This window comes from Scyliorhinus torazame, chromosome 5 (assembly GCF_047496885.1).
Source record: "Scyliorhinus torazame isolate Kashiwa2021f chromosome 5, sScyTor2.1, whole genome shotgun sequence".
NCBI classification, from domain to species: Eukaryota; Metazoa; Chordata; class Chondrichthyes; order Carcharhiniformes; family Scyliorhinidae; genus Scyliorhinus; species Scyliorhinus torazame.
This window is the reverse complement of record NC_092711.1, coordinates 223,919,432-223,938,371: the sequence shown is the minus strand read 5'-3', so window position 1 is coordinate 223,938,371 and position 18,940 is coordinate 223,919,432. Positions and strand designations below refer to the sequence as shown.

The 18,940-nt window shown below is 46.5% G+C and overlaps 1 protein-coding gene across 5 annotated transcripts in view; it reads left to right on the top strand.

Moving 5' to 3' along the window:
* Nucleotides 1-18,940, top strand: part of lrch2 (leucine-rich repeats and calponin homology (CH) domain containing 2) — a 198,834-nt gene that overhangs the window by 165,492 nt on the left and 14,402 nt on the right. For all 5 annotated transcript variants that reach the window (XM_072505174.1, XM_072505173.1, XM_072505171.1 and 2 more), the window contains 3 exons: nucleotides 4,581-4,693; nucleotides 7,215-7,352; nucleotides 16,392-16,469. In XM_072505174.1, the coding sequence (XP_072361275.1) occupies nucleotides 4,581-4,693; nucleotides 7,215-7,352; nucleotides 16,392-16,469 (329 nt within the window). The remainder of the gene's footprint in view (nucleotides 1-4,580; nucleotides 4,694-7,214; nucleotides 7,353-16,391; nucleotides 16,470-18,940) is intronic.

Genomic DNA, 18,940 nt, shown 5'->3' with positions numbered 1-18,940 from the left:
CCGTGCTGCCACCAGCAGATAACAGGGCCGTGTTCAGCAATAGGAAGGGGACCTATTCGATGAACATACAGGTGGTCTGCGACCACCGCATGATGATCCTGCACGTCTGCGCCTGTTACCCAGGCAGTGTACACGACTCATACGTGTTGTCGCGGTCATCCATCCCCGGCATGTACGAGGGACGCTATCCCCGGCTGAGGGGCTGGTTGCTGGGCGACAGGGGCTACCCATTGCGATGGTGGCTGATGACGCCTATACGGAGGCCACGCAATGAGGCGGAGTACCGCTACAATGATGCCCATGTAGCGACAAGGGGAGTGATAGAGAGGTGCTTTGGCGTGCTGAAGATGCGCTCCAGGTGCCTGGACCTCTCTGGGGGCGCCCTCCAGTATCGGTCAGATAGGGTCGGCCGCATCATTGTGGTGTGCTGCGTCCTGCACAACATAGCCCAGCAGAGGGGCGATGTGCCGCAGGCAGAGGAGAGTGGAGGAGCAGCAGGAAGAGGCGCAGTCCTCCCCAGATGAGGGGGATGGGGGTAATGGTCAGGGCAGACGGGGTAGACACAGGCGGGTGGCTGTCCACCGTTACCGGCTGGCCCAGCGGGCACGGGACAGGCTGATAGCCGCCCTCTTCACTGACTAGATGGGCGTGGGAATCGGGTAGTATGGCCACAGACCGCACACCATGGCAACAGCCGACCACCCACACCGCCCACCCATCCACCCACCCAGCACCCTCACCCCCCTCCCCAACCCCACCCGCATGCACACCACCCCCCCCTCATTGCCGATCCACCTGCGGCACAACAGGCCGGGCTCTCACAGTTGCGGGTGGACGTGTGTCTATTGCAGGCCATGGAGGATGATGACAACCCGCCCTGCGGTGAGCTCCTGGCTCCACATCGTTGGACTATGTCTGACCCATGGCCACAGTACCACCATCCACCCGGACCATCCCTGCATGCGGCTGTGACACTGCAACGCATGGTCCCGTCCTCTGCCCGGGGGATGTTGATGGCGGCCCAGGGGGAAGGGGGCAGACTCACCTGGGGCTGAGGTAAGACCACCCCTCACACACACACACTTGCGCTCAACTTACATGACACCCCCGCACGCTTTGGACAGAGCACAAAGGCAGCTTCTGTAGGTGTAACATTGACTTTAATAACCAAACGAGTTCATGCACGTGCCCTAGCCCCTAAAACTCATCTGTGCCCTGCACCCGTGCCAACTTACTCAGTGTCTAATTGTTTGGCCTTACGGGCCCTTTGACTACGTCTACGCGGTTCCCCAGATGGTACAGCAGAACTGGAGGTGGACTCCTGTGATTCCTGCCCTCTGACACTGGATCCCTTTGGCGGCCGTTTCCTGGGGCGTCCTGGCCTAGATGGGCCAGGCTGCGGCCCGGGCGACTGGGATGGCGAGCTGCCAGCCTGTCCTGCCCGTTGCCCACCCAATGCACCTGGGACGGAAGGGAGGGGGGGAGTCCGAGGTGTCACGGTGTACCGGGACGTCCCCTACAGGGGGAGCCGGGACGGACCACACCACCTCCTCCTCCCTCGGGGTGCCCGATGGCCCCCAGGCCTCTACATGGGTGGGGGATGCGAACGGACTGGCCATCCGACGCCCCCCCGACATCTGGCACTGCCAGTCCTGGAGGCCCGTGCTGGTATCGACAGGGGTCTGCAGGTTTGCAGCCATGGAGCCCAGGGGGTTGGCAAACCCTGTCTGTGACAGTGCGACGCCGGCTCGCACATGGCCACTGGCGCCGATGCCCTCAGCGATGGCCTGCAGAGACTGGGCCATGGCCTGCAGAGACTGGGCCATGGCCTGCAGAGACTGGGCCATGGCCTGCAGAGACTGGGCTATGGCGTTGAGCGCCTCTGCCATCTGGCGCTGGCACTGGCTCATGGCCTCCTGTGAGAGGGCAGCCATGTCCTGGGCCACAGATGCCGCCTGCACGGAAAGCCCCAGGCCTCGCAAACTGTTCCCCATGTCTGACACCGTCGCACCCATTGCCTCCACCGCGGACGCCACCCGTGCGGTGTAAGCCTGGGTGGCACGCATGACCGGCACCATTCCCAGCTCCTGGACGCGGGTGGACTCCTCCACCTGCGACTGCAGCCGCCGCAAGCCGGCCGTCACACTCTTCGTTCGTCTCCGGGTCGGTGGTTGCATCGGATCTATGTGTGGGTGTGGTAACTCCAGGAACCCGGGATCCATCTGGGCGGCAGATGTTCGCTTGGGCTGGGCTGCCCTCCGACCGCCCGGCCCCTCTGCTGCTCCTACCTCCACCTGCTGTACCGGGACGGCTGTGTTGTGCGCACCAGTGAGTGTAGCAGACGCCTCATCACTAAAGTGCCCAACCGAGGTGAGTGTTTCTGCGATGGTGGAGGGTGTTGGTGACAGCAGTGGCGTTCTGTCGTGCTCTTCGTCCCATTCTGAGTCCATGGCACTTTGGGGTGGGGGTTCGTCTCCACCCATCCATTCTGAGTCACTGTCCGGTATTTCGCCTTCCTGGGTAGGGGTGTCCCGGGTAGGGGTGTCCCGGCTCGGATGTGACGGGGGCCTGTGGCTGCCCCCCTCGTCGCTGGGTGGTCGCTCCCGCACGTGACGGGGGTGTCGTCTCCCTGTTGCTCCAGGTCTCTCCGTATCCCGTGGTGTGCGAGGGGCATCCTGCGGGCGTCGCATGCTGGAGGGTCCGGGTCTCTCCGTCTCCCGTGGCCTCCGAGGGGCATCCTGCGGGCGTCGCATGCTGGAGGGTCCGGGTCTCTCCGCCTCCCGTGGCCTCCGAGGGGCATCCTGCGGGCGGTCTGCATCTGCGGGGATGGGTGCCTGGACGTTTGGTCCTGCGATACACAATGAAGCATGCATGGTTAGACATCAGGTGGTGATATGGGGGAGGGGGATATAGGGGTGGGGGGATATGGGGACGGGCTGTCAGTGGCTCACTTGCTAGTACGCCCCCGGCCTCTGCATCAGCAACCTCCCGGTCGTCAGGTCCGCCAGCCAGTTCCAGGGCCTTTTCCTCATGTTCGGTCAGTGGCCTCTCATCAGCGGGGCCTCCTCCAGTCCTCACATGCTCCCTATTGTTGTGTGCGCGCTTCTCCTGTGGGGGGGGGGGGGGGGGGGGCGGGCAGTGGCAGGGGTAAAAGGCAACACTGTTAGGCAGGTACATGAATGCACGCCATCGGTTGCGCGTGCATTGCAGAGGTTAAGGTTAGGGCTGGATTCACTTGAGGATATGGGGGAGGGGGGGGATATGGGGGGATATGGGGGAGGGGGGGGATATGGGGGAGGGGGGGATATGGGGGTGGCTCACCCTGCCTGCTCTGACGAGGTCGTTCACCTTCTTGTGGCACTGGGTGCCTGTCCGTGGTGTCAGGGCCGCAGCGGTGACGGCCTCGGCCACTTCCCTCCACAGACTCCGGCTGTGGCGTGGGGCAACTCTGCGGCCGTGCCCGGGATACAGGGCGTCCCTCCTCTGCTCCACCGCGTCCAGGAGCGCCTCCACATCCCGTGACTCGAACCTCGGGGCTGAGTGGCGGCCAGCCATCCAGTCGGGTGTTCCGGTCGGGTGGGGGGGAGCAGTGCGGCCTTATGAGCCGTCACGCCGTGAGGCGCGTATGACGCTGCACGGCGTGAACCACTGCGCAAGCGCGGATCCCGTTACGTCGCTGCTAGCCCATTTCGGGCCGGAGACTTTCGACCCATTTTTCCGACGTGACGCAAGTCGGATTTGCGCCGTTTTTTACGCCGATCGGCGGACTTTCCGCCGATAACGGAGAATTTTGCCCGTGGTCTGGACACCTGAGTGAATAGGGCAAGCAGTATTTTTAATTGTACAATTGTGAAATTATCAAAAGGACTGAGAAAGAATTTAATCATTAAAGGTACTTGGATTGAAATTGCCAAGTTGTAACTTTCTGTTGTGGGCTTGGCTGTATCTACCACACAAGTACACCAATTTCATGTGTTCGATGCATTTTTATGGTTGGGCAGACAATGTGATACCACCTTTGAGAAGCTCACTGTAGAATACCGCATCTCAGACAGCTTCACGCCGCTACATGTACATAATGGAGTTCCAATTAGCTCTGCTGTTATTTAATCACCAAATTAAGAGCCATTATCATATTTATGCACTGAAAGCCTGCTGAAATTGATACTTAAACCCAAGTGCTCAAAACAAATTTATAAAGAAATTGGAAATAAACTGCCACACAAGACAGTTCTCCTTTAACAAATATTTGCCAGCAGCACCTCCATGAAGAAGGGAGAGATTAAATTATCGAGAAGACCTGTTCTAATATGCCATTCATCTATTCTGAATCTAAATGGCACCTAACGAGTGCTGTAAAATGTCTTCAAACTGGACACCACTCTTAATCCTTTAACTGCATACAGTGCAGTTGGGTAACTTTGCTCCCATAAAATGCTGGAGGCTCACTTTAAATGTTTGAGATCTGGCTAATCTGATGAAGCTCTAATGCAAGAACAATGTTCTTGCTGTCTCCATGCTCACCTCCCATGATTTGAGGTGATATTTACCTTTTTTTGTTTTTTCTGTACTTCAAACAGCATTTACACGCCCATCTCGTCAGGAATTTGGAGCAGCGGATCCAGGTTTTACAATTCGAAGAAAGATGGAACACCTACGAGAAGAATTGGAACAAGTTAGGCAGCTTAAACAGGTTAACTATTTGGAACTATCTTTCTTCATGTAATGCTGTTAGTAATATTTAAATACAGTACAATGGTGGGTTTGTGTTGTTTGTACTGAAATGTGTAAAAGCATTAGCCTTGCAATTACTTTTTCTCTCTCTGGAATTTGATCTGGGAAAGAATTTTGAACTGCATGAGACAGGTGTGAAATACTTGCATTTGCAGATCTGCAATTTGGCACCTGTTATTTCACATGCAGAAGTAGTGACACATTTAAAGGTACTGGTTTAAGCGCCATTTTTACTATTGCAGACTGAAACAAATAAACTTATAAATGTTGTCACTAGGGTTTTTGACATTTCTATTGTCAAAACTTATTATCTTTCCTGGGAACTGGTTACATGTATAGAAATAGCCAATTCAGCATCTCAACCAATACCAGCATTCAATTAACTTATTGCAGGGGTGGCACGGTGGTGCAGTGGTTAGCAATGCTGCTTCATGGCGCAGAAGACCCGGTTCGATCCTGACCCTGGGTCACTGTCCGTGTGGAGTTTGCACATTTTCCCCGTGTTTGCGTGGGTCCCACTCCCACAGCCCAAAGATGCGCAGGGTAGGTAGATTGGCCACGCCAAATTGCCCATTAATTGGAAAAAAATGAATTGGGTACTCTGAATTTATTTTTTTTAACTTATTGCTGATCAGTACCTGAGCCCCCATTTACCCACTTCATATCCATTTAATACCCATTAACAAGTAGTGATGGATAGTTAAATTCAAAATAGCATAAAGCACATCTATACTATAAATATGTTGAAGCAAACATGGGGTTTAAAACATTTGCGGATGCAGTTGGTGGATGAGGGAAAGATGGTAGATAGGGCCATGGTCTAACTTGATTCTTGGAAAGCATTTGATCCATCTCCCTACTCAACTTTCACTTTTTCCTGTCCTGGGCATCTCACTTGTTCTCCCTTTTCATTTTACTTTCTTACTCTATAACTCATTCAAGTATCTTAAAAATTTGAATTATTTTCATTGCTTTCCACCATCACCAGCGCACTAAGTGACTTCTCTTGTATAAATAAAAGCAAATTACTCGGATGCTGGAATCTGAAACAAAAAAGAAAATGCTGGACAATCTCAGCAGGTCTGACAGCATTGTGGAGAGAGCAGACTTAAAAGTCCAGGCTCAATGTTAGCTCTGTGTTCGCCCCACAGATGCTGTCAGACCTGCAGAGATCTCGCATTTTCTCTTTTTGTTGTTGAAATGACTTCCCTTCCTTGGTGATTTCAACCTCCATCTCAATTAATTATGTACCCTCTTCGGAGTTCTCTGGCATCCCTCCATTCTTCATGGCTCCCAATCTCCATATAAAATCCACAACCCATATTCACAGTGGCCCCTCCCTCGAACTTACCATCCCGTATGGTTCTGATACTCACATCGCATAATTAATGAGAAGGCCATGTGTGATCACTTCTTCATCAATCTTCAGCATCCCAACCCTACTTTCTTCTGTATCCACCTCCTGGAGAAAAAAAACTCTCCCAATTCACTTACAGCTGCACTTTCAAAATCTGAGCTATCTAGCCACTGGTCTTTCACCCACAGCTACTAATTTAATCTCCTCATTCACACCTTCACCTGCACCAATGATTCCTTAATGCCTCTTGCAACCATTACTTTTTCTCACTTTGACCAGTCTCCCAACACCTAAAGTCCTGCTGAAATTTCTAGCCCAAACAGAAGGATAAGTGTATGAAGAAAAAACTTTCATCTGGGCATTTCTAACATAAAGCATCTCATTTTACGAGTATGTTTTTTAGAATTGCCTTTCGCTCAGTACAAGGCTGTACCAGGAATACAGAATTCCTTGAAACTCAACATAAGATAAAGCAGTGGTCCAAAATAGATGTTTCTTTTTTATATTCAATTACACATGGCAAATAGTTGGAAAGGTTCATTGCCTATCATTTGTGGGGTATCTATTCATTGACTATGTTTTATTTTCCATGAACATAAATACTCACTCTCCTCCCCATTCTCTTTCCTTTGTAAGCGTGTTTGCTGTGTAAGGATAGTTCACCCTGCACACACTTATTTAAAGACTGGATTGATGCTGTGATTCTTGTGGAAATGGGACTGGGAAAAGGAAGATCAGATTTTTGGGGGATGGCAGAAATGAAAGATATTAAGGACTATTCTCTGTTTTCCCAGTCAGTGTTCCAAATATGATAGTGACAGTTCTGAAGAACAGTCCTATTGGACTTGAAGCATTAACTCTGTTTCTCTCTCCACAGATGTTGCCAGATCTGCTGAGGTTTTCAAACCTTGTTTTTATTTCAGATCTCCATCATCCGCATTAGCTTTGCTTTTACTTCAAATGTGATAAATGTGTCTGATATTGTATGTTGGAAAAATCAAAATCTTTGCTGAAAATTGGTAACCATGTTCCTCTTCTATGCGGCTGTTTTCTTATTGTTTCATATTCATTAATCTCATTGCTTTTGGAAAGATGAAATAATCCCTTTTCCCTCCTTAAACAGAACCTTGAATTAAGGTTAAAAGTTCTTTTGCCGGAAGATGTCGGTGCAGCATTAATGGATGGGGTGGTACTCTGCCATCTTGCCAATCATATTCGACCAAGGTCGGTGGCCAGCATCCATGTCCCATCACCAGCAGTGGTAAGTTCACCTATCATGAAACTTATACACTGTCTTAAACACAAAATTCTCCCAATTCAAACCAAATTTTTCTTTTAAGTGGTATTTTTCACAATCCTTTGCAAGCTGATGTCGATGTGATCAAATTGTCCAGGTGGATAGCAAAATTAATGGAAAACTTCAAAGTTAAAATGATCTACAAATTTTGATGAAGAAAACTTGAAAATAATTGTCGTAATTTAGTTTTCATGATTTAACTTCTTGTTGCATGACATTTGTTGCACTTGATTTTGCAATTGAGGGAGTTGGTGGCATAGTGGTACTGTTCTGGACGAGTAAACCAGAGTCCCAGGGTAATACTATGGGACCTGAGTTTGATGCCATGAAGAAGTGGTGGAATTTGAATTCAATAAAAAATCTGGAATTAAACATCTAATGATGACCATTGTCGATTGTCATAAAAACCCATCTGGTTCACTACTTTCCTTTAGGAAAGGAAATTTGCAGTGCTTACCTGGTCTGGGTCCATACAAACAGCAATGTGGTTTATTCTTAAATGCTTTCTGAAATGTCCTAGCAAACCACTCAGACGCAGCAGAGGAGCACAGTGGTATACAGTCAGGAGGGAGTTGCCCTGGGAGTCTTCAACATCGACACTGGACCCCATGAAGTCTCATGGCTTTGGGTTAAACATGGGCAAGGAAACCTCCTGCTGATTACCACGTACACCCCCAGCTGATTAATCTGTACTCCTCCATATTGAACATCACAAGACTGTAGAATGTACTCTGGGTGGGGGAACTTCAATGTCCGTCACCAAAAGTGGCTCAGTAGCACCTCCACTGACCAAGTTGATGGAATCCTAAAGGACATAGCTACTAGACTGGGTATGCGGCAGGTGGTGAGGAAACCAACAAGAGGGAAAAAGACACTTGACCACTCTTCACGAACTTGCCTGTCACCCAAGCATCTGTCCGTCACAGTATCGGAAGGAGGTACCATCTCACAGTCCTTGTGAAACGATATCCCATATTCACATTGAGGCATTGCCATCATGCTAAATGGGATAGATTTCAAACATACGAACAAGGAGCAGTAGATAGCCAATCACCCTTTGAGCCTACTCCATCATTTAATATTTGATTTTATAGTAACCTCAGATTTGCATCCCGCCTACCCACGATAACCTATCACCCTCTTGCTCACCAAGAATCTAACCAACTCTGCCTTAAAAATATTCAAAGACTCTGATTCCACCACCTTTTCAGGAAGTGTTCCAAAGATTCACAGCCCTCAAAGTGAAACAATTGCTCCTCATCTTGGTTTTAAATACATTAAGAAGTCTTACAACACCAGGTTAAAGTCCAACAGGTTTGTTTCAAACATTAGCTTTCGGAGCACTGCTCCTTCCTTGGGTGAATCAGGTGAATGTAAATAGGCGACCCTTATTTTTAAACAGTGACCCCTAGTTCTAGATTTTTGGACAAAAAGAAACATTCTCTACACACCCACCCTGTCAAGACACCTCAGGGTCTTATGTTTCAATTGAGTTGCCTCGTATTTCCCTAAACTGTAGAGGATACAAGCCTAGCTTGTCCAATCTTTCCTCATAAGATAATCCACCTATTACAGGTTTAGTCTGATCAGCAGATATAGCAACTCAAGACTGGGCAACCATGAGGCACTTTAAGCTATCATCAGCAGCAGAATTGAATTCAACCACAATGTGTAACCTCATGGCCTGGCACATCCCCCACTCTACCATTACCAACACGCCAGGGGATCAACCCCGGTTCAATGAAGAATGTAGGCGGCCAGGCCAGGAGCCAAACCAGGAATGTGTATCAATCAGCATAAGCAGCAAGTGCTATACTGAGGAAAACAATCCCACAACCAACAGATTGGGTCTAAGCGTCTTGAGGTCCTACCACATCCAGTCCTAAATGGTGGTGAATTATTTAAAAACTCGCTGGAGGAGGAAGCTCCATAAATATCCCCACCCTCAATAATGGGGGAGCCCAATATATCTGTGGAAAAGATAAGGCTGAAGCATTTGATAAATGTGAGTGGCTGATCCATCTCTGCCTCCGGAGGTCCCTAGCATCACAGCTCCAGAGGCTTAAGAAGTTTGACACCATCCGGGACAAAGCAGCCTGCACTCACCCAGGCTGGGGAGAGTAGATTGTGGACAAGCTTGGGGATTAAAGAGGGGGTAGTTGCTTACCTCAGGATTTCTAGCCTCTGACCTGCTCTTGTACCACAGTATTTCTATGGTTAGTCCAGTTTGATTATCAAGAAACGGCTGAAGGCACTGGAATCTGCAAAGGCTATGGGTCGTGACAAATATTCTAACAGCAATACTGAAGGCTTATCCTCCATGACATTACTGCACAAGTTCCTCAGGGTAGTATTCTAGGCCTAACCATCTTCTGCTGCCTCATCAATGACCTTCATTCCATCACTAGGTCAGAAGTGGGGATGTTCACGGTTGACTTCACAAGGTTCACCATTTGTGACGACTCCGATACTGAAGCAGTCTATATCCAATGCAGCAAGACTTGGACAATATCCAGGCTTGGGCTGAGAAGTAACACCACACAAAGTGTTATGGGCCAGGGTTTAGAGAACCCCAAAGTGTATCATGGAGTTCACCTGACCCACAACTTTTAATAGATTGTGGTGTGGGGGAGCACACGGCCCACTCTACAGGTGTGGTACAGCAGAAATGGAAAAGTATTTTTTAAAGCAAAACAATGTTTATTCTATGTACTCCAGTTAACCTTTTTAATACATACAGTGAACATCTTGGCAACCATCAATTCAAATACAACCCCCAAATAATACACTAAGTAATCTTTGAGCTTTCCTTTTAACATCCATAAGACTTAAAACAAAACCTTTAACAGAAGCCCCTCAGGTTTAATTTCACTACTGAGAACAGTTACCACGTTGATGTCAGCAACTGGACATTCATAAGCTTGCAGAGATTCACACACATCCTGCTGTGATTGCAGCTTCTCCAAAACTAAAATAAAACCAAACCCAGCCTGCAGCAAAAAGCCTAAAGCGAAAGTAAAAAGCTGACAGACAGCCCAGCTCCACCCACTCTGATATCACTGCAGTAATAAATCCATTTCTTAAAGGTACTCTCACTACAGATATTTATATACACACCCATTTATAAACACCCATTTCTTAAAGATACTCTCACAAGTCACAAGTGCCAGGCAATTTACCATCTCCAAATGAGAGAATCTATCCATCGCTCCTTGGCATTCAATAGCATTGCCATCACCGAACCCCCACCATCAACGTCCTGGAAGTCATCATTGACCAGAAATTGAACTGGACTAGCCAAAGAAAATCTGTGGTACAAGAGCAGATCAGAGGCTAGACATTCTGCGGTGAGTAACTCCCCAAAGCCTGCCCACAGTCTACTCTCCCTGGCCTGGGTGAGTGCAGCTCCAGAGGCTTAAAAAGTTTGACACCAGCCAGGACAAAGCAGGCTTGCTTGTTTGGCACCCTTCCACAAATGTTTTAAATCCGTTCGAAGTCTATCCCATTTAGCACGGTGGAGGGTGTCCTCAATGTGAAGACGGGACTTTGTCTCCACAAGATTTGTGCGGTGGTTACTTCAATGCTGTCATGGACAGAAGCATCTGCAGCTGGCAGGTTGGTGAGGTTGAGGTCAAGTATGTTTTTCCATCTTGTTGGTTCACTCACCAGCTGCTGCAGTCCCAGACTAGGAGGATGGGCGTGGGGTCCGCGTGACCCCGGGACCGGGACGGAGTCCCGGCATAGACCGCTATTTCTGCGGCCTGTAGGGCAGCCATCTTGCTGCACACCCCACTGTCCGGTCACCGTAGCCTGTGGTTATGCAGAATGACACCGGCTGTATGGGTTCACCCACCCAATCCACGCAGCCCACTCCCTCCAAACCATAACCGGACACCGCTCAACTTGTCCAAATCGCACTGAATCAGTAGACCATAAGACATAGGAGCAGAATTAGGCCACTTAGCCCATCGAGTCTGCTCCGCCATTCAATCATGGCTGATATTTTCTCATCCCCATTCTCCTGCCTTCTCCCCATAACCCCTGATCCCCTTATTAATCAAGAACCTATCTACCTCTTCTTAAAGACACTCAGTGTATTCGCCTCCACAGCCTTCTGCGACAAAGAGTTCCACAGATTCACCACCCTCTGGTTGAAAAAATTCCTCCTCATCTCTGTTTTAAAGGATCGTCCCTTTAATCTGAGATGGTGTTCTCTGGTTCTAGTTTTTTCTACAAGTGGAAACATCCTCTCCACGTCCACTCTATCCAGGCCTCGCAGTATCTTGTGCGTTTCAATAAGACCCACTCTCATCCTTCTAAACTCCAACGAGTACAGACCCATAGTCCTCAAACGTTCCTCATATTACAAGTTCTTCATTCCAGGGATCATTCTTGTGAACCTCCTCTGGACCCTTTCCAAGGCCGGCACATCCTTCCTTAGATATGGGACCCAGAACTGCTCACAATACTCCAACTGGGGTCTGACCAGAGCCTTATACAGCCTCAGAAGTACATGCCTGGTCTTGTATTCTAGCCCTCTTGACATGAATGCTAACATTGCATTTGCCTTCTTAACTGCCGACTGAACCTGCACATTAACCTTAAGGGAATCGTGAACAAGGACTCTCAAATCCCTTTGTGCTTCTGCTTTCCGAAGCATTTCCCCATTTAGAAAATAGTCCATCCCTAGGTTCCTCCTTCCAAAGTGCATAACCTCACTTTTCCACATTGTATTTCATTTGCCACTTCATTGCCCACTCTCCTAGCTTGTTCAAGTCCTTCTGCAGCCCCCTTGCTTCCTCCGTACTACCTGTCCCTCTACAGATCTTCATACCGTCTGCAAACTTAGCAACCGTGCCTTCAGTACCATCTTCCAGATCATTAATGTATATTGTAAAAAGTTGTGGTCCCAGCACAGACCCCTGAGGCACACCACTAGTCACTGGCTGCCATCCTGAAAAAGACCCCTTTATCCCCACTCTCTGGCCTCTGCCAGTCAGCCAATCCTCTATCCATGCCAGGATCTTACCCTTAACACCATGGGCTTTTAACTTATTTAACAGTCTCCTATGCAGCACCTTGTCAAAGGCCACTGGAAATCTAAATAAATCACGTCCACTGATTCTCCTTTGTCTAACTTACTTGTTACCTCCTCAAAGAACTCTAACACATTTGTCAGACATGACCACCCTTTGACAAAGCTGTGCTGACTCAGTCCTATTTTACCACGCATTTCCAAGTGCTTCGCAATCTCATCTTTAGTAACAGACTCTAAAATCTTACCAATGACCGAAGTCAGGCTAACCGGCCTATAATTTCCCGTCTTCTGCTTCCCTCCCATCTTAAACAGTGGTGTTACATTAGCCACCTTCCAGTCCTCTGAGACTCTTCCTGCCTCCAATGATTCCTGAAAGATCACCACTATTGCCTCCACAATTTCCTCATCTCTGCATCCTCCTCAAACCTCACCCTCTCAACCACCTTTGTGTCATCTGCATATTTTGGGATATTACATTTAGTTCCTTCATCTAAATCATTAACATATATTGTGAATAGCTGCAGTCCTAGCACTGATCCCTGCAGTATCCCACTAGTCACTGCCTTCCATTTGGAAAAAGACCCATTTATGCCCATCTTGTTTCCTGTCTGTCAACCAGTTTTCTATCCATCTCAATACACTATCCCCAATCCCATCTGCTTTAATTTTACACGCTAACCTCTTATGTGGGACTTTGTCGAAAGCCTTCTAAAACTCTCCATAAACCACATCCACTGGCTCCCCCTTGTCAACTCTATTAGTTGCATCTCAAAGAATTCCAGTCGATTTGTCAAGCATGATTTCTCTTTTGCAAATCCATGCTGACTGTGTCCAATCCTGCCACTGTTTTGCAAGATCTCTGCTATTATATATTTTATAATGGACTCCAACATTTTCCTCACTACTGATGTCAGGTTGACTGGACTATAATTCCCTGTTTTCTCTCTACCACCCTTTTTAAATAATGGGGTTACGTTCGCTATCTTCCAATCTGTAGGAACTGTTGCAGAGTCTATAGAATTTTGGGAGTTGACCACCAGTGCATCCACTATTTCTAGGGTCACTTTCTTAAATCCTCTGGGATGTAGATTATCAGGCCCTGTGGATTGATCGTCCTTCAAACCCCAATCAATTTCCCCAACACCATTCTCCTACTGATACTGATTTCCCTCAGTTCCTCCCTCTCACTGAACCATGTGTTCCCCAATATTTGGTTATGTTATTTGTATCCTCCTTTATGAAGACAAATATGTATTTAGTTGGTCAGCCATTTCTTTGTTCCCCATTATAAATTCCCCTGTTTCTGACAGTAAGGGACCTACATTTTGTCTTCACCAATCTTTTTCTCTTCCCATACTATAGAGACTTTTACAGTCAGTTTTTATGTTCCTCGCAAGCTTTCTCTTTTACTCCGTTTTCCCCTCCTTAATCCTTTTGTCTTTTTTGCTGATTATAAACTGCTCCCAATACTGAAGTCTGCTGTTTCTCCTGGCCAATATGTATGCCTCTTCCTTCGATCTGATGCTATAATTTCAACGCTTGTCCCATTTTCCCCGCTCCAGCACTGCTATACTGGCTTGATTTTAGAAAAATCTCAGTCTGTACTAATGTTCTGATGAAAAGCTCATCTACCTAAAGTGTTAACTATTTCTCTTTCTACATGTACTAAACTCATTTGTTCCATACTTTGTCAATAAGTATGTTGTCTGGCTGGGAAGGAGGTACAGAAATAGTACTGCAAAATACCTTTTTTTCTTAGACTTTTGTAAAAGTGGGTCAAAGGCTATATGTTAACTTTTGTTTACTGACCAGGCAATTTTCCCGGGCAAGATGAGAGGTATTCTTTATTGTCATCTGCCATGTTATTTATTGTGCTTTTAAAATCTCGAAATTCACCAATATAAGCAATCTTCTGTGAAACATAGTTGAAATTTATTTTTCCTGCAGTGTCACCGTGATTTATAAAGTAATGCCAAGTTGTTTTACCTAATCATTCCTAATAGTTACAACATGTTGATCATCTTATGATTACTGTTGCAAGTAATGTCAGGAAGACAGTAAGTTTTACATGCAACATCTACCATTCTGAGAATATTGCCATGAGAATGTGGGGCAGGCAGCATGATTAAGTTAATTGTGGTTGCTCTTGAATTGTTTTTAGTGTTCTGTGATATTCTAAGACGTAGATAAAAACATGCATGATTATTATCTAGGCTAGATAATGAAAGCTGTGATGCAAGTCTTGATGTTTGCATCGGTTTTCTGGTAATCTAACAATCTGAAACAATCTTCAAAAGTAAAAACCAATTATGTGCAAATTAGTGGAACAATACATTAACAAGTGCTTTATTTCTTGACCTTGATAACTTGTTCATGTTTGGATTAAATTGCAACTAGTATCTTAAATATATTTACAAATCAAACTCAAATTATACTGAAATTAATTGCTTTGGCTAACTGATGAAATCATTCACTATTGATTAACTGGTGCATACAAAATAGATAACTGGAAAACCGTTACAACTCCAATCAGGCAGTTGGCTTATTTAAGGTGAAACTTAGTAATTTTCTACTTGTGTGGCTTAGAGAATAGGAACCAGCACACCTAATTTGCAATTTTTTTCTCTTGTGATTCGCTTTAATTACTCAAAGAAATTAGTACTGGAGAACTGCAAATTGTTCAACACCCTTGTTGAAAGGAGAGACTTGCACATACATAATCTTTCATGACCACAAAATGTCGCAAAGCACTTATCAATTCTGTTCTATTTCCAATCGAATCAGCAAATATAGGGAAACACATTACCAGTTACCTACACAGCAAGGTCCTACAAACAGCAATGGCCAAACATTCTGTCTTTGTAATATTCATTGAAGGATAAGTACTGGCAAGGACACTGGAAGAACTCTCATATTCTCAAATTGTGAGGTGGGATCTTGTGCATTCCCCTGAGATGGCAAACCAGGCTTGGTTCAATTTCTCACCTGAATCAAGTGCAGCACCTCCTGCAGTAAAGCTTGGTCTAAACCAGTGTTCTTCAAACTTTTTTTCCGGGGACCCATTTTTACCAACCGGCCAAGAGACCTTCGCAACCCACACCGGCCGACCATTTCCTCTTACCTTGTTTGTTGCTGTCAAAAATGGAGGAAATGGTTTTGGGTCCCTTTAGCCCTTGTACGCGCTCCTCCAATGGAACCTGTTGGATGAAGGTGAAGCCTTCTGGTGTCGGAAAGTATGGAGTCTCCATTTGTCCAAAGTTCTGCATTTTTTTCCTGTAAAATTTTATCAAATAAACCCCCCCCCCTCCCCCAAAGTTGTAAAAAAATAATTTTTTTTAAATGAGTAAAATAAATGAAAAAAATTAATAAAACCCCCAGAACTTGTAAAAAAAAATGAAAAAAGAAATGAAAAAAATAATAATTAAATAAATAAAATAAATGAATAAAACCCACTACAGAATTTGTAAAACGAAAAGCTGCAACCGGTCAAAAAAAATAGCGGCTGCACTGCGCATGCTTGCCCGATTATCGGCGCGCATGCACAAATGCGACCAATTTTTTTTTTTTAAAACATGTTCGCGCCCGTTTGCAGCCGGCGTTATGTAAGGCCGGCTGCTGCGCGGGGATTTGCGCGATCGGGGGCTCAGTGACCCGCCTGACACCCGCCCGGTCGCGCCCCCCACTTTGAAGAACACTGGTCTAAACTGTACGTGGAGAGGAACCTGAACTCGTGACCTAACTCAAACGAGAGTGGGATTACTGAGCAAGGCTGGCAGTGTAGTTGGAGTGGGACTTCCCAATTTTCTTATTGGGGAAATGTAAATTTTTAAAGTTTGTTTTGATGCTTTATGTTGACTGGTTGAGTACTATGTGCCAAATTTTAATTGGTATGCTTATGAAGCCTTGAAGCTTTTTTTTGTAAGAAAGACATGTATTGTAATGGCTTAATTTTCTTTACTCTCCAGCCTAAATTGAGTATGGCAAAGTGCAGAAGGAACGTCGAAAATTTTCTTGAGGCTTGTAGAAAATTGGGAGTTCCAGAGGTAATATGCAAGTAGTATGATTTCTGTGATGCAAGTTAAATAATACTCCAAAAATGCAGTGTGAAAGCCTGGAATTTAACACGTGCACCTTGATTTGAAGTTGATGTGCTTTATTAGAGCAGTAAAGTTTAGCTCCGTGGGCTAGACAGCTGGTTTGTGATGCAGAGCAAGATCCAGCAGCACTGGTTCAATTCCTGTCCTGGCTAAGGTTATTCAGCGGGCCTGCCATCTCAACCTTGTTCCTCGCCTGAGCTGTGGTGATCTACAGGTTAAATTACCACCAGTCAGCTCTCCCCCTCAAAGGGCAAAGAAGACTTTGGTCATCTGGGACTATGGTGACTTTATCTTACCCTTTACCTTAAATTGTTTTTGTTTCTACATGCATCGCAAAGTCCAGAGTGCCATGAAAGAAAATCACTGAAATGGTGTTGATTGAAATTTTTTTTAAACCCTTCAAATTATTTCATTGATTTTCCCACTTGCTTGCTGTACAGGAGGTGGTCAAAACATGCTAAACACCCTGTTTTGGTTTCATTGCGTTGTGAGGCTTTTCACAATTGCCAGTTTTCATCATTGCCTTGATTAAAGTGCAGCATCCAAGACTGAAGAAAGTCTTCATCTCCAGAATTGCCTATCGTGAAATCATTAGAACAGATCCACAGATTGAATGAAGTTGCTCCAAAGAGGGCGCTAAGTTCTTAGAACACAGGTAATCTAGAACAGAAAAGAATTCCTCTGAAACAGGAAGATGTTCCAGCAAGCCACTGATTGAATAGAACCTTTCTTAAATATCAGTCTTATCTGACGAGTACAAAGGCTTCAGTCTTTCTGGGGGCTGACCGTCTTCCTCAGACATTAATGGACTTGGGTGATGAGTTCTTTCCAGTATTGCGAAACCAGCCTTGAAACACCGTGGCTTTCTTTAAAAATTGCTGTTACTAACGTTTTGGTGTACAGTTTTGGCATTTATTTGGGGGTAAATTCTTGGAGAGGCAAGGATGTACTGTGTATAGTCTTAAGGAGGGCTATGCTTGCAGTGGAGGCCATTCAGAGACGGTTCACTGGTTGATTCCTGGGATGAATCAGTTATGTTTCTTATGAATGAAGTTGATTTGGAAGAGTTATAGAATGAGAAGTGATCTTACTGAAACATACAAGATACTTGGGGGATTAATAGGTTAGATGCTGAGTGGATGTTTCCACTAGAGGGAATCTAGAACTCGGGATCATAGTTTTAAAAATAACAGGCCTCCCATTTAAGACAGATGAAGAGGAATTTCTTCTGAGGGTCAATGTCCTTTAATTCTGCACTGCAAAAACAGTTGTCGTTGGGTCATTGAATGTATTTAAGGCTAATTTAGACAGATTTTTGATCTGAGGGAGTCAAGTTTTATGGGCGGGTGCATACAGGAAAATGAAGTTAAAGGCCTCAATCAAATCCGTGTAATGAAATATATATTGTTTGGATATTTTTTGTGGGTGTAGAAGTGGGGATTGGGTGTGGAGCCAGAGTAATTTTGCTCCGTGGGGGGTGGGGGGACGGGACTTCTGGTTGACAGAAATTGTGCCATTTAAGGTACAAGAATGTACCCAGCTTGGATATATCAAATTCTACTTTCGAACAGAGGCAGTCCCCAGTTAGGAGATATTATCAGTTCACACTGATCAGCTCAAGAGGCAGAGAATACAGCAGCCTATGGAGAGCAGATGAAGCGAAAGGTTGGCTACAGCTGAAGGGCTGCCGTCAACTCTGTTGCTGAGGGGGGCTAGGGTTCAGAGAAGCCTCGGAGCTGTTGGTAGCTCCATGCTGCTGAGATTGGGGCCTGTTTGTGGGGGCAGCTTTTTGAGTTTAGAGGAACTGAAGGAAGAGTATGAGCTGCCCAGCGGGATTGGGTTCCAATACTTACAGATGCGGGATTATGTGAGGAAGCAGGTGCCGTCCTTTCCCAATCTACCGCCCCTGGGGCTACAGGATAAGGTGGTATCGAAAGCAGGAGTGGGTGTGGATAACGTATCCAAGGGGTTAATGGAGACCCGATAAGAGAAGTTAAAAGGAAGTGAGAGGAGGAGTTGGGGGGGGGGGGGGGGGGGTGAAGGAGGCTGGGTTTTAGGGAGGAGGCTTTGAGGAGGGTGAACACATCTTCGTCGTGTGCTAGGCTTGGCCTTATTCAATTTAAGGTAGTGCATAGGGCGCATATGACGGTGGTTAGAAGGATGAGCAAGTTCTTCGAGGGGTGGAGGATAGGTGTCGGCGGTGCGTGGGGAGGCCCACAAACCATGTCCACATGTTTTGGTCATGTCCAAAGCGGAAAAGTCCGCAGGCGTAATGTTTGAGGTACTAGGGGTGAAGGTGGTCCCGAGTCCAGAAGTGACGATATTTGATGTGGCAGAAGACGCGGGAGTCCAGGGGGCAAGAGAGGACTCCCTGGTAGCCCGGAAACAGATTTTGTTGGAGTGGAGGGACTCAGAGC